This window comes from Monodelphis domestica, chromosome 2 (assembly GCF_027887165.1).
Source record: "Monodelphis domestica isolate mMonDom1 chromosome 2, mMonDom1.pri, whole genome shotgun sequence".
Classification (NCBI taxonomy): domain Eukaryota; kingdom Metazoa; phylum Chordata; class Mammalia; order Didelphimorphia; family Didelphidae; genus Monodelphis; species Monodelphis domestica.
The window spans coordinates 25,501,099-25,521,779 of record NC_077228.1 but is presented as its reverse complement, the minus strand read 5'-3'; the positions used below and the strand labels follow the sequence as shown (position 1 = coordinate 25,521,779).

At 48.2% G+C, this 20,681-nt stretch overlaps 1 protein-coding gene and 1 long non-coding RNA gene across 2 annotated transcripts in view; one reads left to right on the top strand and one right to left on the bottom strand.

Moving 5' to 3' along the window:
- The window catches only part of SLC1A7 (solute carrier family 1 member 7), a 94,586-nt gene that overhangs the window by 3,361 nt on the left and 70,544 nt on the right, over positions 1–20,681 (bottom strand). Inside the window, exons 4-10 of the mRNA XM_007480159.3 lie at positions 18,897–18,939; positions 16,807–17,029; positions 10,137–10,236; positions 9,174–9,407; positions 3,999–4,193; positions 979–1,113; positions 416–518 (exon numbers count right to left, since the gene is read on the bottom strand). Of these exons, the coding sequence (XP_007480221.1) occupies positions 416–518; positions 979–1,113; positions 3,999–4,193; positions 9,174–9,407; positions 10,137–10,236; positions 16,807–17,029; positions 18,897–18,939 (1,033 nt within the window). The remainder of the gene's footprint in view (positions 1–415; positions 519–978; positions 1,114–3,998; positions 4,194–9,173; positions 9,408–10,136; positions 10,237–16,806; positions 17,030–18,896; positions 18,940–20,681) is intronic.
- LOC130457050 (uncharacterized) lies at positions 16,947–18,477 on the top strand. Its single transcript, XR_008916035.1, has 2 exons — positions 16,947–17,076; positions 18,174–18,477. It is a non-coding gene; the product is annotated as an uncharacterized LOC130457050 (long non-coding RNA).

Here is a 20,681-nt window from a genome sequence, read left to right as displayed (position 1 = left end):
AAATAGCTGAGGCCAGATTGGAACCCTTCTCTAGGCCTGGCTCTCCATCCATTCTGCCACCCAGCTGCCCCCACAACTATTTTTTTAAACCCTTACCTTCCGCCTTAGACTCAGTATTGTGTATTGGGTGTCTAAAGGCTAGGCAATGGGGGTGAAGTGACTTGCCCAGGGTCACACCGCTCGGAACTGTCTGGGGCCAGATTTGAACCCAGGACCTCCCATCTCTAGGCCTGGCTCTCCATCCACCGAGCCACCCCGCTGCCCCCTCAACTATTGTTTTTTCAGGATAAGAAGGAAGGAAGCTTTGATATCATCTAGTCATTAGCATTTAGAGAGGCAGACGTGAGGGGAGCGGAGGGGATGGCAGGGCTGGGTTCAGGCAGAGGATGGGAGGGAGGAGGTCTGAGCCTTTTACCTCTGTGCCCACGTCTCGGGCAAAATCCTTCCGGCAGATGTGCGCCATGATGCCTGCGGCCAGCGCGTCCCCCAGGACGTTGATCATGGTCCGGAAACGATCCCTAGAAGGCGAGCCAGGGATTTCAGTGGGCAGCGGCGTCCGGCCGAGCCCTGGCAGCCCAAAGGAACTCCGTCCTTCTCCGGTGCCTCGGGCCTCGGGGCTCGCGTGGCTTGGCAAGCTAGTGAATAGGACCGGCACGTGCCAGGGGCAGGGAGGAGAGCTCGAGCCCTCCAGGACAAGCCTGGCTCAGGCAATGGTTCACTGACCACCGCGGTGCTCGTGCCCAACTCTGTGCTGTTTAAAGCAGGCTGGACATGGATCCCCTTGGGAAGGCCTGTGGACCCTCCTCGATGAAAAGGAGCCTCCAAAGGGAGGGCCAGACTGTCCGGCAGAGACTTGCTCTTATAGTCCCAGAACCCAGCAAGATCCCATGCAGGAAGCTGGACAGACGGGCAGCGTAAAGGGCAGAGGCCCTAAGGGTCCCCGGGGACTCCCCCCCCCAAGGGGGCTGGGGGACTCACAGGGCCCAGTCCACAGCGATGATGAGGGTGATGTCATCGGTGGGCAGCCCCACGGAGGTGAGCACGATGACCATAGTGACGAGCCCTGCCTGTGGGATCCCGGCTGCCCCGATGCTGGCCGCTGTGGCTGTGATGCTAAAGTCGGGAGAGGGAAGAGGGAGAGAGGGGACACAAGGCCAGGGCCCATCAGCGAGTCCAACCCTCAGGGCCCGCCATCTTGGAGTCTCGGGGCTCCAGGCCCCCCGAGAGCAGAGGGAAGAGAGGTTCAGAGAGGGCTGCTGGGGGCTCGGTCGGCACAGCGGCACCCCCCCCCTGGGGTCCTCTGGGCCAAAGGCCAAGACTCCCCTGGGGAGCACGAGGAAAGTCACCCAAGGGGCTTGGATGATGACAATAATAATAATGCAATGGCTGTAATTACATCCCAATAGCGTCATTGAGCTCCATTTGAGCCACGCTGCGATCGCCCCAGGACGCCGGATATGAAGAACACTAGCAGGAGAGAGCATTGGCTCAGCGCCATTTTCTTCGGAACTCCATCAAAAGACATAAGAATGAGAAAAGAATCCTAACAACAATGACTCAAGGTTTACGGATCACTTTCCTGGGGCTCTAGGACAAAGGCATCGGCGAGATTAGGGCCCCCTCTTAAGGTGTCAGAACCCGAGACTGAGACATTGCCTGCCTGGGATCTTTGCTCCTGAGGCTCAAGAGAGAGAACAATGACTAGGAAGTCAGGGGACGTGGGGCCGAATAGTGCTTCTGTCACATGCTCCCTGGCAACCTGACAAGTCTCCTAACCTCTCTGGGACTCAGTTTCCCCATCTGTAAAATCAGAGGTCTGCAGGAGCTGGGCAGTTCGGTCCCCTTCCAGGACAGGATCTAGGATCCTGTGATGGGCTAAGTAGGACTAGATCCAGCCTTCCTGACTCCAAGGCCAGGGATCTTGGAACCTGAAGCACAGGGAGGTTCAATGACTTGCCTGGGGTCTCAGTTAGGGAAGCATCAGGGCTGACACCAGGCCCCAGGTCTCTGCTGCCCCAAGCGGCCAAGAGGACTTGGAGAGGAGAGAAGCCACATGGTAGGTGCCCATAACTAGGAGGCCCAAACTCAAATTTGGCCTTTGCTACTAACCATTGGTGTGATCTTGGGGAAGTCCTTCCCCTCTCAGGTCTCGGCTTCTTGATCTGTGGAATGATTAGGTTGGTCTGGATAGGTACTAAGGCCCCTCCCAGCTCTAACACTCCCTGTTCTAGAACCCTTTCCATCTCTGACACTCTCTATTCTAGAACCCTTCCCAGCTCTGACATTCTCAGTCCTAAACTGTCTAACAGCTCTGACATTCCCTGTTATAGGACCCTTCCCAGCTCTGACACTCTCTGTTCTAAGGCCCCTCCCAGCTCTGACATTCCCTGTTCAAGGACCTTTCCCAGCTCTAACACTCCCTGTTCTAGGACGCTTCCTAGTTCTGACATTCTCAGTTCTAAACTGTCTAACAGCTCTGACATTTCCTATTCTAGGACCCTTCCCAGCTCTGACACTCTCTATTCTAAGGCCCTTCCCAGCTTTGACATTCCCTGTTCTAGGACCCTTCCCAGCTTTGACATTCCCTATTCTAGAACCCTTCCCAGCTCTGACACTCTCTGTTCTAAGGCCCTTCCCAGCTCTGACATTCCCTGTCCTAGGATCTTTCCCAGCTCTAACACTCCCTGTTCTAGGATGCTTCCCAGATCTGACATTCTCAGTTCCAAACTGTCTAACAGCTCTGACATTTCCTATTCTAGGACCCTTCCCAGCTCTGACACTCTCTGTTCTAAGGTCCTTCCTAGCTCTGATATTCCCTGTTCTAGGACCCTTCCCAGCTCTGACACTCTCTGTTCTAAGGCCCTTCCCAGCTCTGACATTCCCTGTCCTAGGATCTTTCCTAGCTCCAACACTCCCTGTTCTAGGACGCTTCCTAGTTCTGACATTCTCAGTTCTAAACTGTCTAACAGCTCTGACATTTCCTATTCTAGGACCCTTCCCAGCTCTGACACTCTCTATTCTAAGGCCCTTCCCAGCTTTGACATTCCCTGTTCTAGGACCCTTCCCAGCTTTGACATTCCCTATTCTAGAACCCTTCCCAGCTCTGACACTCTCTGTTCTAAGGCCCTTCCCAGCTCTGACATTCCCTGTCCTAGGATCTTTCCCAGCTCTAACACTCCCTGTTCTAGGATGCTTCCCAGATCTGACATTCTCAGTTCCAAACTGTCTAACAGCTCTGACATTTCCTATTCTAGGACCCTTCCCAGCTCTGACACTCTCTGTTCTAAGGTCCTTCCTAGCTCTGATATTCCCTGTTCTAGGACCCTTCCCAGCGTTGACATTCCCTGTTCTAAGACCCTTCCCAGCTCTAACATTCCCTGTTCTAGAACCGTTCCTAGCTCTGACATTCTCAGTTCTAAACTGTCTAACAGCTCTGACATTTCCTGTTCTACAACCTTTCTCAGCTCAGAAATTCCCTGTTCTAAGCTCCCTCCTAGCTTTGACATTGCCAGTCCTAAGCGGTCTAACAGCTCTGATGTTTGCTGTTCTAAGGCCTCTCCCAGCTCTGGTATTGTCTGTTCAGAGGTCTTTCCCAGTTCTAAGGCTCATATTCTAAGCTTCCTTCCCTCCCCTGCAATCTCTATTCCAAGGTCCCTTCCAGCTCGACCACTCTGCTTTCTACTGTTTCTTTCCGTTGCTTTTAGATAGTTTCTAGTTCTGACATTCTTAGCCTAAAGCCTCATCTAGTTTTAACTCTCTTAAGTTATATGTTCTAACATGTTCTCTTCGTAGGCCCTTTCCAGCTTTGGCGTTTTATGTTCTAAGGCCCTATCCGGCTCTAACATTCTGTGTTCTAGGTTCTAGGTTCCTGCTACCTCAACACTGTGTGGTTCCATGGTTTGCCCTAGTGGCTAGTGAAGGGGACTTTGACTCTCCCTCTCCTTCCTCCCCCCTCCCTCCCTCCCTCGTTCCCCGGGTTCAGGGCTGGGGCTTGGCACCTGATGGTGATGATCTGGCCAAAGTCTAGCTCATAGTTGTTGACTTGGGCGATGAAGATGGCTGCCACGGCTTCGTAGAGGGCCGTCCCATCCATGTTGATGGTGGCACCCACGGGGAGCACAAAGCGGGCGATGCGCCGGTCGATGTGGTTGTTTTCCAGCAGGCACTTGAAGGTGATGGGCAGAGTGGCCGAGCTGTGGAAAGAAGGAAGCTCTGAACTCTCCTGAGCCCCCCAATTCCCCAGGCACCCCCTGGAGCGAGGGGAGGGAGTCCACTGCTCCCTGGCATTAACAGGCTCCTTGGCTTGGCTCCCCAGGGCGGTTCGGAGCTCTTTGGCCTTTGCTTCAAGGTAACAGATGGGGAGGACTTCCCTGAACCCTTCTCCGACGACCTTCCGTCTACTCTGGATGTCTTCCAGGTATCCTGAATGTTTTCTCCTCCGTTAGAATGGAAGCTCTTTCAGGGCAGGGGATGCGTTTGTTTTTCTGCTGTGCTTAGAACCATGCATGGCACACAGTAGGTACTTGCTACAGGGTTGTTGACTGACTCCCTAACCTTTCTCCCTTCCCCTTTGGACTGGGGGGAGACTAAGAGCTGGACATGCTGCTGAGGTAGCCAGTCCCCGTGTGATCGTGGTGGAGCCTAAGCTGGAAGACAACTCCAGAGCTATTGGTCATTGTAGGATTTAAATCAATGTCCGATACTCCGAGAATTATACTTTAGAAAGTTTCTTATTAGTCACTGGAAGTAGAAGGAGTAAAAAGGAAATAGAAGTAAAAAACCCTAATTATCTAACAAAATTGAGACCACGTGAGCTCTCACCTCACGCCACGGCCACCGAACCCCATCACGGGAAGAGGGCCAGAGGTGGGGTTACACAGGATGTATGTCCTCTCCACGTCAGCCCGCAAGGGGAGAAGGGAAGTGGGGTGCTGGGAATTGTAGTTTTAGGGTGCAGATTCCAATTACACGCCATGAAGCCCCTCCCCAGAATGAAAAGGGATCCCATTGCACGTCAGCAGGACCCCTTTGTCCCTCTTACAAACATCGTCTGGACGAGGGAGCCCACTACTTTCCAGGTCATTCCATTCCCCTTGGGGCCACCTTTCTCCATATGGAGCTTCAGTCTGGCTCCGGGTAACTGTTCTTCCTCCCCTGCCTTCCCCCCTCGTTCCTGGTTCTATTGTCTGGAGCCAAGCAGAACTGGACCGGCCCCCTTTCCACAGGACAAATGCTTCGGACAAAATCCCACGTCCTCGACACCCCCCTCCCCACACCGTATTCTCTTGTTCAATCCCTCTTATGACATGGACTGTCACCATTTTGGTTGCCCTCCTCTGGCCTCTCTCTACTTTATGGAGGGCCTTAAATTGTGGAGCCCAGAACTGAGTGCAAGACTCCCGATGAGGTCTAATAAAGGCAGAGTACGGTGGGACGATCCCCTCCCTATTCCTGGAATTCTTCATGTGGCCCAAGACTGCACTAGAGTTCTTGGCCGCCATCTTGCCTGGCTGATTCTTATTAAACTGTGGTCCACTAAAACCCTCAGTTTTTGTTCAGAACAACTGTGTTATCCAACCATGTCTATCGTATTGTTCTTTTAAATTTTTATTTATTTATTTTTTAAACCCTCACCTTCTGTCTTAGAATCAACACCATGTATTGGTTCCAAGGCAGAAGAGTGGGGGGTTAAGTGACTTTCCCAGGGTCACACAGCCAGGATGTATCTGAGTCCAGATTTGAACCTAGAACCTCCCATCTCTAGGCCTGGCATTCCATCCACTGAGCAACCCAGCTGCCCCCCAGCTGCCCCCCCTGTTGTATTCTTAAAGTTGTTCATGAAGTTGATTCTTTGAACCCAAGTCTATAGTCTGGCCTATTAGGATTTTTCTGGAGCCTGATTCTATTGTCCAGAGTGTTGCTTTCCTTCTGAGCTTGGGGTTATTTCTTCCACAGCTTCGTTGGCATTTAAAGTTCTTCACAAAGCCAGTGACAAGTACAGACTCCTCCTCATTTCTACCTCTTAACCACCCCCTTGTTTCCTTCACACCTTTGCACATGACACCCTCTCCCACCTGACTTCTCTTGGGAAATTGACCTGTGTTTACTATGTGTTTTGTTTGTCCTCCCATGTATGAATGTTGCTTCTCCTGAAAGGAGGTCAAAATGGCAGCCGTAGTTTCATTTTGGCCTTGATGTCCCCAGTATTAGCACCATGTTTGACTGCAGTGGGCACATGAGAAAAGGTTGTGGATTGGCTCTAATAGTCTGTGTTCAAAGGGGATAAAATTATATCCTCTAATATTAAATTTCAAGGTTCCCCACCTCTGTCACACCCTGACATTCTATGTTCTAGTGCGCTTGCAGCTCTGAAGTTCCAGGTTCTAAACTTCCTCTTGACTCTAATGTTCCATGTTTTGGGCCCCTCCCAACACTGACATTTTGTATTCTAAGGTCCCTTTTCCATTCTATATTCTAAGCTCCCACTCATCTCTGTTCTAAGGTTCTTCCCATCTGTAACAGTGTTCTAAGGCCCTTCTCAGCTTGGACATCCCCTGTTCTAAGGCTCTTCCCATCTCTAACATTCAGTGTTCTAAGGCCCTTCTCAGCTTGGACATCCCCTGTTCTAAGGCTCTTCCCATCTCTAACATTCAGTGTTCTGAGGCCCTTCTCAGCTTGGACATCCCCTGTTCTAAGGCTCTTGCCATCTGTAACAGTATTCTAAGGCCCTTTTCAGCTCGAACATCCCCTGTTCTAAGGCTCTTCCCATCTCTAACATTCAGTGTTCTGAGGCCTTTCTCAGCTCGGCATTCCCTGTTCTAAGGCTCTTCCCAGCTGTAACAGTGTTCTGAGGCCCTTCTCAGCTCGGCATCCCCTGTTCTAAGGCTCTTCCCATCTGTAACAGTGTTCTAAGGCCCTTCTCAGCTTGGACATCCCCTGTTCTAAGGCTCTTGCCATCTCTAACATTCAGTGTTCTAAGGCCCTTCTCAGCTTGGACATCCCCTGTTCTAAGGCTCTTCCCATCTCTAACATTCAGTGTTCTGAGGCCCTTCTCAGCTCGGCATCCCCTGTTCTAAGGCTCTTCCCATCTGTAACAGTGTTCTAAGGCCCTTCTCAGCTTGGACATCCCCTGTTCTAAGGCTCTTGCCATCTCTAACATTCAGTGTTCTGAGGCCCTTCTCAGCTCGGCATCCCCTGTTCTAAGGCTCTTCCCATCTGTAACAGTGTTCTAAGGCCCTTCTCAGCTTGGACATCCCCTGTTCTAAGGCTCTTGCCATCTCTAACATTCAGTGTTCTAAGGCCCTTCTCAGCTTGGACATCCCCTGTTCTAAGGCTCTTCCCATCTCTAACATTCAGTGTTCTGAGGCCCTTCTCAGCTTGGACATCCCCTGTTCTAAGGCTCTTCCCATCTGTAACAGTGTTCTAAGGCCCTTCTCAGCTTGGACATCCCCTGTTCTAAGGCTCTTCCCATCTCTAACATTCAGTGTTCTGAGGCCCTTCTCAGCTCGGCATCCCCTGTTCTAAGGCCTCCCCCGGCTCTGTTCTAGGTCCATTCCCTGGTCCTCCCCAGCTCTGTCATTCTTGAAGTCCAGGAGTCGAGGTTCGAAGCCACAGGGCAAGGGTGGTGGTTGCTCTGGCAGCGAGGCCTGCCTCTAACCAGCCCCAGATGCCTGGATCTAATGAGGCCAGGACTTGGGTCAGGAGCCAGGCTCTTTGGAGATGGCTATTTGGCAAGCTCTTCGCCGCACTCCAGTCAGGAGGAACCTCTCCCTGCCGTCTGTGCTCCTTTCCAGCTCTATCTCGTGACTCGGCACCAGAGGCTTTGGCTTCCAGGCTGTCTCGCGGCACTCTAGCTGTGGCCATGGGAATTCGCTTCCTTTCTGGGGCTTTATTTTCCTCCTCTAAATGGGGGAAGCGAGAGGGTGGAAGGAGAGGGCCCGGCGGGTCGTCACGAGCTCCCACGTGCACCATCCTGGGAAGGGCCCTGCCTCCAAGGCTGGGGTTCTCGGAAGGGGAGAAAAGACGGGCTCTTCCCAGGGGCAGGCTTGACCCTCTCCAGGAGTGGAGATTTGAACTCAGGACCACTCGTACCAGGCTTAGGACTGTGGCACCGAGGCAGATTTAGGCTCCGTGCCAGGGGATCGAAGGGCTCTCGTGTGCAACCCACAGATACGTCCTAGCCAGCTCCAGGGACAGGCTAGGGCCAGCCCTGACGTCCAGTGTGGACGCTCCCGCCGAGGCCAGGCTCAGTGTTTGGTTGACTGTCTTAGGAAAGTGCTAATAATGTGCATTCAAGGGTCCGGGGCCGTCATCCCCAGCCCTGGCCAGTCGATGGAGGGGTGCAGGGAGGCGTTTCACAGGCAGACTAGATGTCGGGGGGAACCTAACCCCTAAAATTGTCCCAGGGTGAAATGGGTTGCCCAGAGACCTGGGGGTTTGCCTCGGAGCTCTCCCTGGGCCTGGGGTGCCTTAGATGGCTGCTGGGATCCCCTCCGGCTCCGAGATTCCAGAGGCCCGAGATTCTGATTCTCCGGGCCAGAGAACTGTGGGCCAAACCCCAAACTCTGCCGGTGTCTGAGCTCCAGGGCCCGGCCCTTCCCGCCCCAGACCCGCCCCGCCATGGAGCTATCCAAGAGGAGAAGACAGTGGGCGCTGCGGCCCAGAGATACTCGCTTGTCCCGAGTCACCGGCCGGAGCGGAGCCCAGGACGGGTCAGGCAGCTCTCGGGTGGAGGGCCGAGGCCTTTAGCCCTTGTCCCGGGGGGTGGGGGGGAGGCAGAATCGTGAGCATAATAAAGGCCCTCGAACCCCGGTCAGTCCCTCCACGTGCCCTCATCTGGCAAGACTTTACCTCGTGTCCCAGGAGCCTCCTACTAGCATGGGCAAGAGGAGGTCAGCCTCCAAGACTACTCTGTAATTCAGGGCTTCTAAGACGTTAGGAAACTATGGCTCTAAGTCGGGGTCTGGGGGTCTGGAACTCGACAAGGCGGGGATTCTTCCAAACCCTCAGCTTCCATCTGGGAATCAATACTGCGTCTTAGTTGCAAGGCAGGAGATCAGTAAGGGCGGGGCAATAGGTGCTGAGGTCAGATTTGAACCCAGGACCTCCCATCTCTAGGCCTGGCTCTCCATCCCCCGCCCCCTCCCCGGGTGTTTTTAAGTCGGTGCTTCTACCTGGAAGAGGTGGCCAAGGCGATGAGCAGGGCTTGAAGGACGCCCCGGATGAAGACGATGGGGTTCTTCTTGGTGATGACAAAGTACAGCGTGGGGAGGATGAGGAGTCCGTGCACCACCAGGCCGCAGACCACCGTGATGGCATAGAAGCCCAGCTTCTTCCGGATGGCTGTGGGGTCATCCATCTCCAGGATCTTCCCCGCGATCAGGAACACGATGCCAAAGGGGAAGTACCTGCGAGAACAGAAGGGTGGCGGCTCTGTTACAGGGCCTGGAAAGCTCCCCTGGGGGGCCCTCTCTGACCACCCCCAGACCATCCGCCCTCTGAGGCTCTGGGACAGCCCACAACTGGGGCCTCTTCCCGGTAGCCCCTCACTAGAGCCCGTAGGAGTAACGGTAAAGTTGGGAGAGAATCTTTGACTGGGGATGTCAGGACATGCAGGAGGAGGCTTCGCCTTTCCGCGGACCATCAGCCCCTCTTTTACGGTTGAAGACGTCGAGGCACAGATTGGCCTCACTCACGGGGCAGAGACAGGGTTTGAGCCTTGGAAGCCAGGCGGTAAAGGAGAGGAAGCCCTCGATGTACAGCCAAGAAAGCCCGAGTTCGGATCCTGCCCCAGTCCCTGCTGTGAGACCCGGGTAGGTCGAAGCGGAAGGCGCCACTCTGTGCCTGTGCTGGACCATTTGCACACCTCAAGGTTCTAAGGAAGTCCTGGCTCTGGCGAGGGCGGATCAGATGAGCGATGGCGAGGAGGCTCCTCCCTGGACGCCATGCCCCGGTGCTGTCCCCTTCGCCGAGCAGCCATTCAGCGTGTCTCCGGACAATCCCCTCCTCCCTCCGGGGCCCCCGACCCCCTGCACGCCTCCCATCAGGTTTAGGGTCAGCAAGTCCTTTCCAGACTCTAAGCGGACCCGGGCGGGGAGCTCTTCTGAGCATGCGCGACTCCAGGTCGAAGCACTCACCACACAGCCACCGCCACGATCTTCATGACGGACTCGTTCAGGCACTGGCTGAAGCTGACCAGGGGGGCTCCGCTGTCTCCCATGCGGCCCAGCATGATCCCTGCCGCAGACCCAGGCGTCCGGGGAAGCCGGGATAAAACACACGCACGCTAATATCAGTCATTTCAGCTGGCACTTGAAAGTGTACAACATGCCTGGCATTCTTTATCGCTGCTCTCTTGTTCCCATTTTACAGATCAGGAAACTAAGGCTGGAAGGCTTTGAGTGACTGGCCCAGGGTCCTGCCGGGTAGTGAGGGTTTCAGGCGGGATTTGAACCTTGATATTCCTGACTCCAGCTCCAGGGCTCTGTGTAGGTTCTGTCACCCTCCCTCTCATAGAGATGCACACATGAACCTGTGCACAGACATATGCATATAGACATGCCTGTCCACATAGAAACGCACACCCGTAAGCCCATGGGCACACAGACACGGAAGGGAGCCCTGGGTTTGGGGTCGGGAGCCTTGGGTTGGGACGACCACTGACTGTGTGACCTTGTACAAGTCAATTCCCTTCTTGGGGGAGGATTATTGAGGAGTTGGACCAGAAGAGCACTGAATGATGGCCTAGAATTTAGAACCTGCAGGATGCTTCTGGTTCTAGATCGACAATATTCATCTCTCCAGAGATACACAAGTAGACACGCATCCAGACTCACGTATGGCTGTGGGTACCCCATTCCCCACCCCGCCAGGGGCACATACATACAGAACCCCCCTGTCTCTGGGCTCTGGTTGGTGCTTCTGGTCCTCAGCTCCCCAGGACCTTCCCAGGGTTTACCCAGGGCTCAGTCAAGGCCATAGGGAGATGGAGGAAGCAGGGGCAGCTATTGTCCTGAGCAGGGCATTCATCATGGTTCAGAGTCCCATTGGGGGGATCCAGATGCCCAGAGAGGAGGACGCTTGCTCATACAGCCTTGGAGGTGCGTCCACTACATCTTGGGGCAGCCTATTCCACTCTGGAGGCGTCTTTTTTTTTATGGAGGGGAGTATTTAGATGGAAAACTATGAATTCCTTTGTTTTTACATCTCCTTATTTCCAAATATTTCCTTCCTCCCTTCCTCTATCCAGAAAACCATGTCTTGAAATAAAGAATAAAAAGAGAAGAAAGGCTGGAGCTCTTTAGTAAAAAGAACTAATCCTTCCACCGAGTCTGACTATACATAAAGTGTTCCACACACATAGTCCCTCCCCTCTTCAAAGCCGGGAAGGAGGGATATATTTCTATTTTTTTTCAGGGCTACATTTAATCATTATAATTACACAATATTATATATTATGTGATATATATTATAACCATTGGGTATGCTGCTTTTCTGGTTTTGCTTATTTCATTTTTTATCAATTCAGACACTCTTCCCCGACTTCTCCTCACATTCCTCTTTTCTTATGCCGCAGTAATATTTCATTACATTCATGCTCCATAACCTGATTAGGCACTCGCCAGTGGATGGCCATCTCTTTTGCTTCCAGTTCTTTGCTATGACAAGAAGGGCTGCTATCACTGTTTTGGCATATTTTGGCTTTCAGTTTCTGCTATTGACCTCCATGGGATCTATGCCATGCTGTGGAATCTCTGTTTTAAAGATTGTGAGTGTTCTAGTCACCCTCTTCATAACCTCCTCCAAATTGCTTTCCACAATTCAACCAATTCATAATTCTGCCATTAGTGTGGTTGCCCTTCCCAAAGGCGAGCCTTCCAATACTGACTAGTCCCCAATTTAATCCTCTTTGCCAATTATCTGGGGATGAAGTAAAATTTCAGGCTTGTTTGAATTTACATTTCTCCCTTTTTAAACCCTTATCTTCCATCTTAGAATTCATTCCGAGTGTCAATTGCAAGGAAGAAGAGTGGAAAGGGCTAGGAAAGTTAAGTGACTTGCCCAGAGCCACACAGCTAAGCTAATAAGTATCTGAGGCCATAGTTGAGCCCAGGACCTCCTGTCTCTAGGCCTGGCTCTCAATCTACTGAACTACCTAGCTGCCCCTTATACTTCTCTTCTAGTAATTTGGAGAAATCTTTCATATGAATGCTCATAGTTGTGATTTTGCTTTGGAAAACAGCAGTATTTTTATTCATACCCTTTGCCCATTTACATAGCCATTCAGGAATGATTCTTATTCTATATCTATTTGTTTTTATTTTCTATATGCATTGTCAATTAGGCCCTTATCAGAGATATTTAATGCAAAGACATTCCTTGTTATCCTAGATGTGTTGATTTTGTTCATGCAAAAACATCGAAATTTCATTAAATCAAAACTAGTTTCTTTTGTAAAAAAAAAATCCCTTCATCCCTTTTAAAGGTAAGAATTCTATCCAGAGAAAGAACTGTGGGAGCAGAAATGCAGAAGAAAAACAACTGATCACATGGGTCGGTGGGGATATGACTAGGGATATAGACTCTAAGAGATCACCCTAGTGCAATTATCAATAATATGGAAATAGGTCTTGATCAATGACACATGTAAAACCCAGTGTAGTTGCTCATTGGCTAAGGGATGGGAGTTAGAGGAGGGGAAGGAAAGAACATGAATCATGTAATCATGGAAAAATTCTCTTAATTAATCAATAAAATAAAATTAATATTAAAGGCAAGAATTCTCCAGGCAATGGCTGTGAAAGGCCCTTGATGTGCTTATCTCATTTTTAAAAATAGTAAGATCTTGATATTAGTCAGCTGACATGTTCATTTTGTGCTTATTATGGTACATGGTATAGGATGCTGGTCTGCATTTGACTTCCACCAAACTGCTTTCTGGTTTTCTCAGCAGTTCTTGTCAAATAGGGAGCTCTTCGATAAGTCATTTATATTCTCAGACTTATTGAGCACTGAGTTGTTGAGGTCAATTGTTTCTGACTCTTCCTTTTTGAGTATGTCTTTTCTAGTTTTCTATTTTTTCTAAACCAGTACCAAATAGTTTTGATGATTATTGCTTTATTATATAATTTGATGCCTGGAAGTGTTATTTCTCTGCCATTTCTATTTCTTAAATTATTGAGGCCTTGGGATTATGGACTTTTTATTTCTCAAATGAATTTTGTTATTTTCTACAAAATATCTCTTTGATAATTTGATATAGCACTAGTCTATAAATAAGTTTGAGCATTATCATTTTTATTGTATCATCGCATCTAGCCATCATTACTGACTAGCCTTCCAATTATTTAACTTATTCTTTAGGTCTCTAAGCATTTACCATGGGAGATTGCAAGATATTTTATGCATTTTATTGTTATTTTCATTAATATTTCCTTTCTGTTATTTTTTTAAGATTTTCTTATTATATTTAGAAATGCTTTTGGTTTCATGGGTTTATTTTGTATCCTGAAAATTTACTGATGTAAATACTCATTCTAATTTTTTTTTTTGCTTATTTTTGGGGTTTTTAATACATAAATCATCATGTAAGTCAATAGGGATAGTTTTTATCTTCTATTTCACTATGTTTATATCTTTAATTTCTCTTATTTTATTGTCATCCCTGGAATTTCTAGAATTACTTCAAATACTAATGGAGAAAGTGGGCATGATTGCTTTACTCCTGTATTGGAAAAGTTTCTAGAGGCTTCCTATTGCATATAATATAAGATCTGGGGTTTAAATGTTTATTTGTTATCATATTAAGGTGGCTTATCTATTCCTTTGCTTTTTTGGGTTTTTAGCATAAATAAGTGTTATACTTTGTCAAAGGCTTTTCCTGTATCTATTGATATAACTATGAATCCTTTTCAAGTTACCTGATCCAGATGATCATTATCTTAGCATAAAGGTGGGTGTGCACCCCCATTCTAATTAATCATAGAAGGTCTAAACATCTTAATTGAATCAATCAACCAGCCAAGGAAAGATAAATGAAGCATGAATAAGTTCTTAATTCATTTGAAAGGATCATAAGGGCATTGGATCAAAAATAAGTTATATTGGATAGGAAATATCTTATGATTCGTTTAATAGAATTAGTAACATCTTATAAGGCTGTGGATAAAACCAAAAAACCAGTTCCAAATCACACATTCTAGCAGTAATACAGTTGGGTAGTCATTGAATCCAGTGGTGAAGACTCCTGAAAGAGAATTGCCCTTGTGAGGCATGGAGTTGAGGAAAGAGTTGTTTTTTTCTCTTCTTGACCCTCCCCACACTGACCAGGTGAACTTGAAAGAGCTGGGCTTCCTACCAGCATCACTAAGTATCCTCAAGCTAATGGCAGTGGCTAATGGCAGCATCTACATCAGCAACTGGGAGAAATACAAAAGACAAACTAGACGTATCTAGGAAAGGTAGCTTTAGGACTCCACAAAGACATTGATCCTTGGAGTCCAATAGAGAGGTAACACCTAAAGGGAGTTTCCTCAAGAGTCCACTGAGTGAAAAAACAAGTTCTAATAATGAGGAACCATGAATCTATACTTTGGTTATAGATACTCTAAGTCTGAGCCCATTCTTCTCAACATCTTTCATATTTAAGGGGAAATATTACATGCCTAGCTTGGGGAAATGTATTATAATTGCTCTTACTATATTTGCTTAGTAAATACTCTTTCTAAAAGCTAATTATATCTTGAAAACCTGGCTACTCTCAGCAATGCAATGATCTGGGACAATCCTGAGAGACTTACAATGGGGAATGCCACCAACCTCCAGAGAAAGAAATAGGAGTTGTCTTTCACATCAGTGTATTTCTGCTTGTATTTTGGGGGCTTGATTATGTATGATTCTTGCTCTTACAACAATGACCAATATGGAATTTGTTTTATATGACAATAAAAAATAAATAAAACCTAATCATTTCTGGCTGATTGATCAATGGGAAGCACACTAGTGGGGGCTTGTGAACAACACTCAGAGTTATCCCAATAACTCTGAGTGAGAACAATAGTATTAATTACTCTCTGGGGACCTGTCCTGCTAATTCAAGGGGAGAGTTAAGGAATTAGCTCTCATACTTGCATCAATGAAGAACTGGTACAAACTATTTCTGAACCATTGTTAATGATGTTTGAAATATCATGGCAACTAGGAAGTCTGATAAAGGACTAGAAATGTCCAAATTTTATGATTTTCCAAAAAAGGTTCAGGAGAAGATGGAACTTTGTCAAACTAAGACTGTGAATTGGGTCCAACCATTTCTCACTCTTCTGTCACAGTCTCTGTCACCTTGCATCTCTGGTATCCAATGGTTCCCCCTCTCCTTCCCTGGAGGGGTCATGGGACCAGGTAGTCTTATTTCACAAATTTCACTTCTATTTACTCATTTCTGCACTTGTCTGGGCAGCTTTTCCAGTCCATCTAAGCCCTGCTTTCCTCTTCTGTCTACCCCCATTCACAGTGCCCCACCCCTACCCCAACGTTGAATAATAGCTCTTTACAAGAAGAGATTGTTTTCATTTTCTGTATGGTAATCTCAAGAGGCCAGCAGAATGTCTAGCATACAGTAGGTGTTTAATAAATGCTTACTGATTGATTGGTTGATCCAGCTCCATCCCACTCTTTTAAAAATCCAAATTCAAGGGCAGGCTGGGGTATTAACATCATTTACAATGAGATGATGGGGGTTAATTCAGTGAAACCCAGGACATACAAAGGACACATCCCAGTGTCAGAAGGAAGACTACATTTCTGTTAACTTGGTTAGCAAAGAGAAACTTTACTACCCCTCTTAAGGAGATGAGAGGGATTTTTTTATAATTCACTTTTGTTTTACTTTTTTTCTTTCAATTAATGAGCATTTATTTCTCCCCTAATTGGACAACAACAGCAAAAAGGAAAAAAAAATCCTTGTAACAAATAGCAGTCAAGCTAGGCAAATTCCGTCATTAACTATGGCCAATAATGCATGCCTCATTTTGCACTTTGAGTTCATTACTCCTGTCAAAAGGTGAGTAGCACGTTTCACCAGCAGGCCTTTGGAATCATGGCTGGTCATTGCATTGATCAGTGATCTTAGGTTTTTCTTTTAAAAAATTGTTTTAGGTCTTTCAAGGTTGTTTTACTTTATGTTATTTTGAACATTTTGTAAATTGTCCTCCTGGTCCTGCTCATTTCGCTCTGTATCAGTTCATAAAAATCTTCCCAAGTTAAAAAAACCACTCTCCATGCCCTCCATTTCTTGCAGCACAGTAGTATTCATTATACTCATATATCATAGCTTGTTTAACTATTCCCCAATTGACGGGCACTTCCTCAGTTTCCAATTCTTTGCCATAAACGTTCTTGCACATATATGCCTTTTCCTCTTTCCTTGATAGGAGAAGAATTTGAGAAGGTCTTAGCTGGAATTTCCCAAGAATAGCGTTTACACAGAGAATGTATGAGCTGGGAAGGATCTTAGAATTTGGAACATCAGAGCAGGGAACAGAGAATAATAGAAAACATTAGAACTGGGAAGGCCATCATTGAGGATCTAGACCAGTCCCTTCATTCTTTGGATGAGGCGTAGGGAGAAGGGATTCTCTCAAGGCTATTAACTGTTAGTTAGCCACAGGGCAAATCTAAGTTCTCCTAGTCATGTACTCTTTTGGGGAGCCCAGTGTAGCTAGGTTTGACTTTTTACTCTCCCAATCCTGCCCTCAAGAGATAAAGACTTCAGGGAAAGTTGCCCCTTGCGCCCAACTGGAGGATACCTACCCATAGTGGCTGAGAAGATGACGATCCCCAGCACATTCATGCCTTCACTCGTGCCCGGTTCAGACTTGTACACAACCTCTGGGGGAGGTGTGAGGTCCAGGGCGAAGTTCTGTACCTGGGATCCATTCTCCTCCTGGACTCCATAGATGAGGATCCGATGAGGGGTAGCCTCTGATGTCACTGCCTTGTTGGACTTGACCACGGAAGTGGTCTTGGTGCGGTACTGTTGGATAACACCCACATCCCCACCATGTCCCAGAAAACAGTAAGGTAGAGGCAAAGGGAAGGGCAGGGAATTGTTACTAGTGGTGCTATGCATACAGTAGGCACTTAATAAATGTTTGTGAATTGAGTGATTGTTATCCACCCACAGTTGTTATAATAATGATCTATATTATTATTTAACACTACTAATAAAGAAGCAGCATGGAATATTGAAAAGAAAGCCAGGCCTTCTAGTTAATTGGACGGATCTGGTTTCAAATCTTGCCTTTGACACATTCTGGCTTTATGACCCTAGGCAAGTTATTTGACTTGTTGGGTCCCCAGAGAATTTCCCAAGACTACGTGAGACTTTCAAGCAGATGCTGATCTGAATTGTAGAGGGAATTCCCTCAGTGAGAATTCTCGATGCCAATAAAAGCATGGGTTGGGCTAAAAAAAGATATAATTGTTCATTACAACTTGTGCATATTATTGGACATTAAGACATTATTAGAGTTGGCATGGTGTAGTGGAGAGAGCTGGCTTTAGAAGACCTGGATTCAAGCCCCACCTTAGATACTAACTATAACCCTGGGAAAGCCCTTTAGTTTCTCAGTGCCTCAATTTCTTCATTTGTAAAATGAGAGGATTGATCTAAGTAACCACTAATTTCCCTACCAGCTCTAAATTAATGATTAATGTAAGCTTTTAAATCAGAAGTTAATGATATTAATTAATAATGAGAGTGATAATTAATGACATGTTATATTAATTAATATAACTACTTATTATACTTAGTCCCGTACTCTTACCCAACTTTGGTCTTATTTGATCTTCACATTTGCCCCATTTTATTAGGACAGAGATCATTATTCCCACTGGAGAAGCAAGGAAACTGAATCCCATAGAAGGGAAGTGACTTGTCCAGGGTCACACAATATCCCTGAAAGGGCATCATCCATTTTGTGCCTGAACACTTCCAGTGATGGGGAGTTTGAGACTGGAAGAGGAAGCTCCTTCTGGTTTTGGACATCTCAAATTGTGAGGATGTTCTGTGTTCCACTGCTCAGAGATTTCTCCCAGGGTAGCTCCCTCCTTATTCCCCTGACCCACACCACTGCTCCTCCTACCCAAGCTAATCTGTTCCCTATTCTCTTTGCCAGCCTTTTAGATATTAGAAGTCAACAGTCTTCTGCTCTCTGGACTGTTCATCTCCACCTCCCTTAACTCATCCTCAAGACTCGAAGCCCTTACTCCAAGTCATCGATGTTCTTCCAAACACTAGAACTACAGCCAACCCTCTGGGTGTGAACTGACCAGGGGGGAGGGCAGAGACTCGCATCTCCCTTGTGTCAGATGGTAGACGTTTCTGTGCACAACCCAAGATGGCATTATTGCTTGGGGCTTTGGGGCCAGACTTTCCAGTTTGGTTCAATTTCATTCAATAAACATTCACGAAGTGTCTAATCATTTCCAGGCTCTGTCCTGAGTGCTGGGGACAGAAAGCTAAAAACAAAATGCTTTTGGTGGATGTCGAATTTGTGAACCATGAAACATCCCAGATCTATCAGAAGACCAGATGAGAGGCAGAGCGTAGAGCCTTGAGCAGATGGGACACAGGACTATGAGACGCCGGACTTTGGCTGGGAGGGAGTCTGTGAAGAGGGAACAGGTCCAGAGCTCTGGGGCTGTCCTGGGCTCAAGGACCATTTCATGGTGGTGGGATGGGGAGGAGAAAAGGGTTACACGATGGGAAAGATGAGGGCGTCCCAGGCGAGTGTTGGCATTTCCCTAGTCTAGCCAAGATTGGTCCTGTCTGACTTCCTCCTGGGTTACCTCCCTCTCAGCCCATCCCACCCCTTTCCATCCCAAACTGAACCACTCACCTGTTTGAAGGTGGCTTCAACTAGGTTTGCAGGAAACATGTTCCTAGAGAGAGGGGGAAAGGAAAGGATGGTCACTCTGCCCATTATTCCACACCTTGTTATGCAGATGACCCCAGAAAGGCCCCGTAGGCCAATCCCCAGTCACACAGCTAGTGTTCCTAGGTACCAAGCTTTGCCTGGACCTGCCAGCTCATGCCTGGCACCTATCAGAGAGAGGATGGCTGAGACCGAGTGAGCCCACTCAGGGCACTTCAAATTTGGAACTTCAGGGCCCAGGCGGGAGGTCCAAGCATCTCCCTCTCACCACCAGGCTTCCTGAACAAAGACAGCCTTGTCTGCTTCACATAGCTGGAAGAGGCGGGACGGTCCCGAGGAAACATTGCTGGCAGCCGGACAGGACTCCCACCTTGCTGCGGGAGATGAGCTTCAGACACTCACTACGTGCAAGTTTTAGAAGGTGAGTCATGAGCAAGATGTTCCCAGGCAGCTCTCAGGAATGGCCTCTGCTCCTGCTGCCAACCTCTAAGGCTCTCTCTTGGCACGCCTGGCTGCCCCTTGTCCAAAGAAATTGCTCATGGCAGGAGGGAGCACAAGCAGCTCCCACAGGACACCCAGCCACAAAGCCAAGCATTCACAGTGAAGAATGGGATAGACTCTGTCCTTTGTCCTGCGTGGAGGTCTGGAGTCCTGGCTCTGCTCTGGATGTCCTGGAGAGCCTCCCAAGGAGGGCAGACAGAATAGAGGGGAGACTGGAGACCAGGCTATGGGAACAGAGGCTGAAGGAGTCTGTCCTAGCATGGGAATCTTTGCTTGCAAGGGGCTTCAGAAGGCAAGCCTGAACAAGACGGCTCTCTTCCATGCCCCCAATGGATAACCACCCAACCACTGCTTGATGGGGTGGTAAGTTCACCACTTCTGGAGGAAGGAAGGAAGGAAGGAAGGAAGGAAGGAAGGAAGGAAGGAAGGAAGGAAGGAAGGAAGGAAGGAATGAAGGAAGGAAGGTAGAAAGGAAGGAAGGAAGGAAGGGAGGGAGGGAGGGAGGAAGGAGGGAAGGAAAGAAAGGAGGAAGGAAGGAAGGAGAGAAGGAAGAAAGGAAGGAAGGAGAGAAGGAAGGAAGGAAGGAGAGAAGGAAGGAAGGAAGGAGAGAAGGAAGGAAGGAAGGAAATGGAAGGAAGGAAGGAAGGAAATGGAAGAAAGGAAGGAAGGAAAGGAGGAAAGAATGAAGGAGGAAAGGAAGAAACCCATTTTTTTCCCCAGAGAACAAAATGCCTACATCAAATCAACTCCCTCCACACCCCCTCGGTTCTAGGTCTGCCCTCTGGGTTTAAGGAAAACAAGTCCTCTTCCAAGCATGAACTTTGCAGATGCTTAGAGACAGCCATCATGTTCACTCCTCCTCCACAGTCTTCCCTGCTACAAGCTAATAATTCCCTTTTCTCACAACTGATCCCCAGATGACCTGGATTCAAGATCTTCCATCATCCTGATTGTCTTCAGCAAACTCTCCAGATTACCAACGTTGTCACTAAAATGTCCAAGAACTGAACATGACAGTCCATGTGGGGTCTTACCAGAACCAAGTATAGGAATGCTTATTCCTAGAAGCTACACCAGGGGTCCCCAAACTTTTTACACAGGGGGCCAGTTCACTGTCCTTCAGACTGTTGGAAGGCCGAACTATAAAAAAAAAACCAAAAAACTATGAACAAATCTGTATAGCGCTATAGTCTGGGATAGTGGAGGCTGCAGCACTGGCTGTGATAAGCCTGTCACACCTTGCACAGG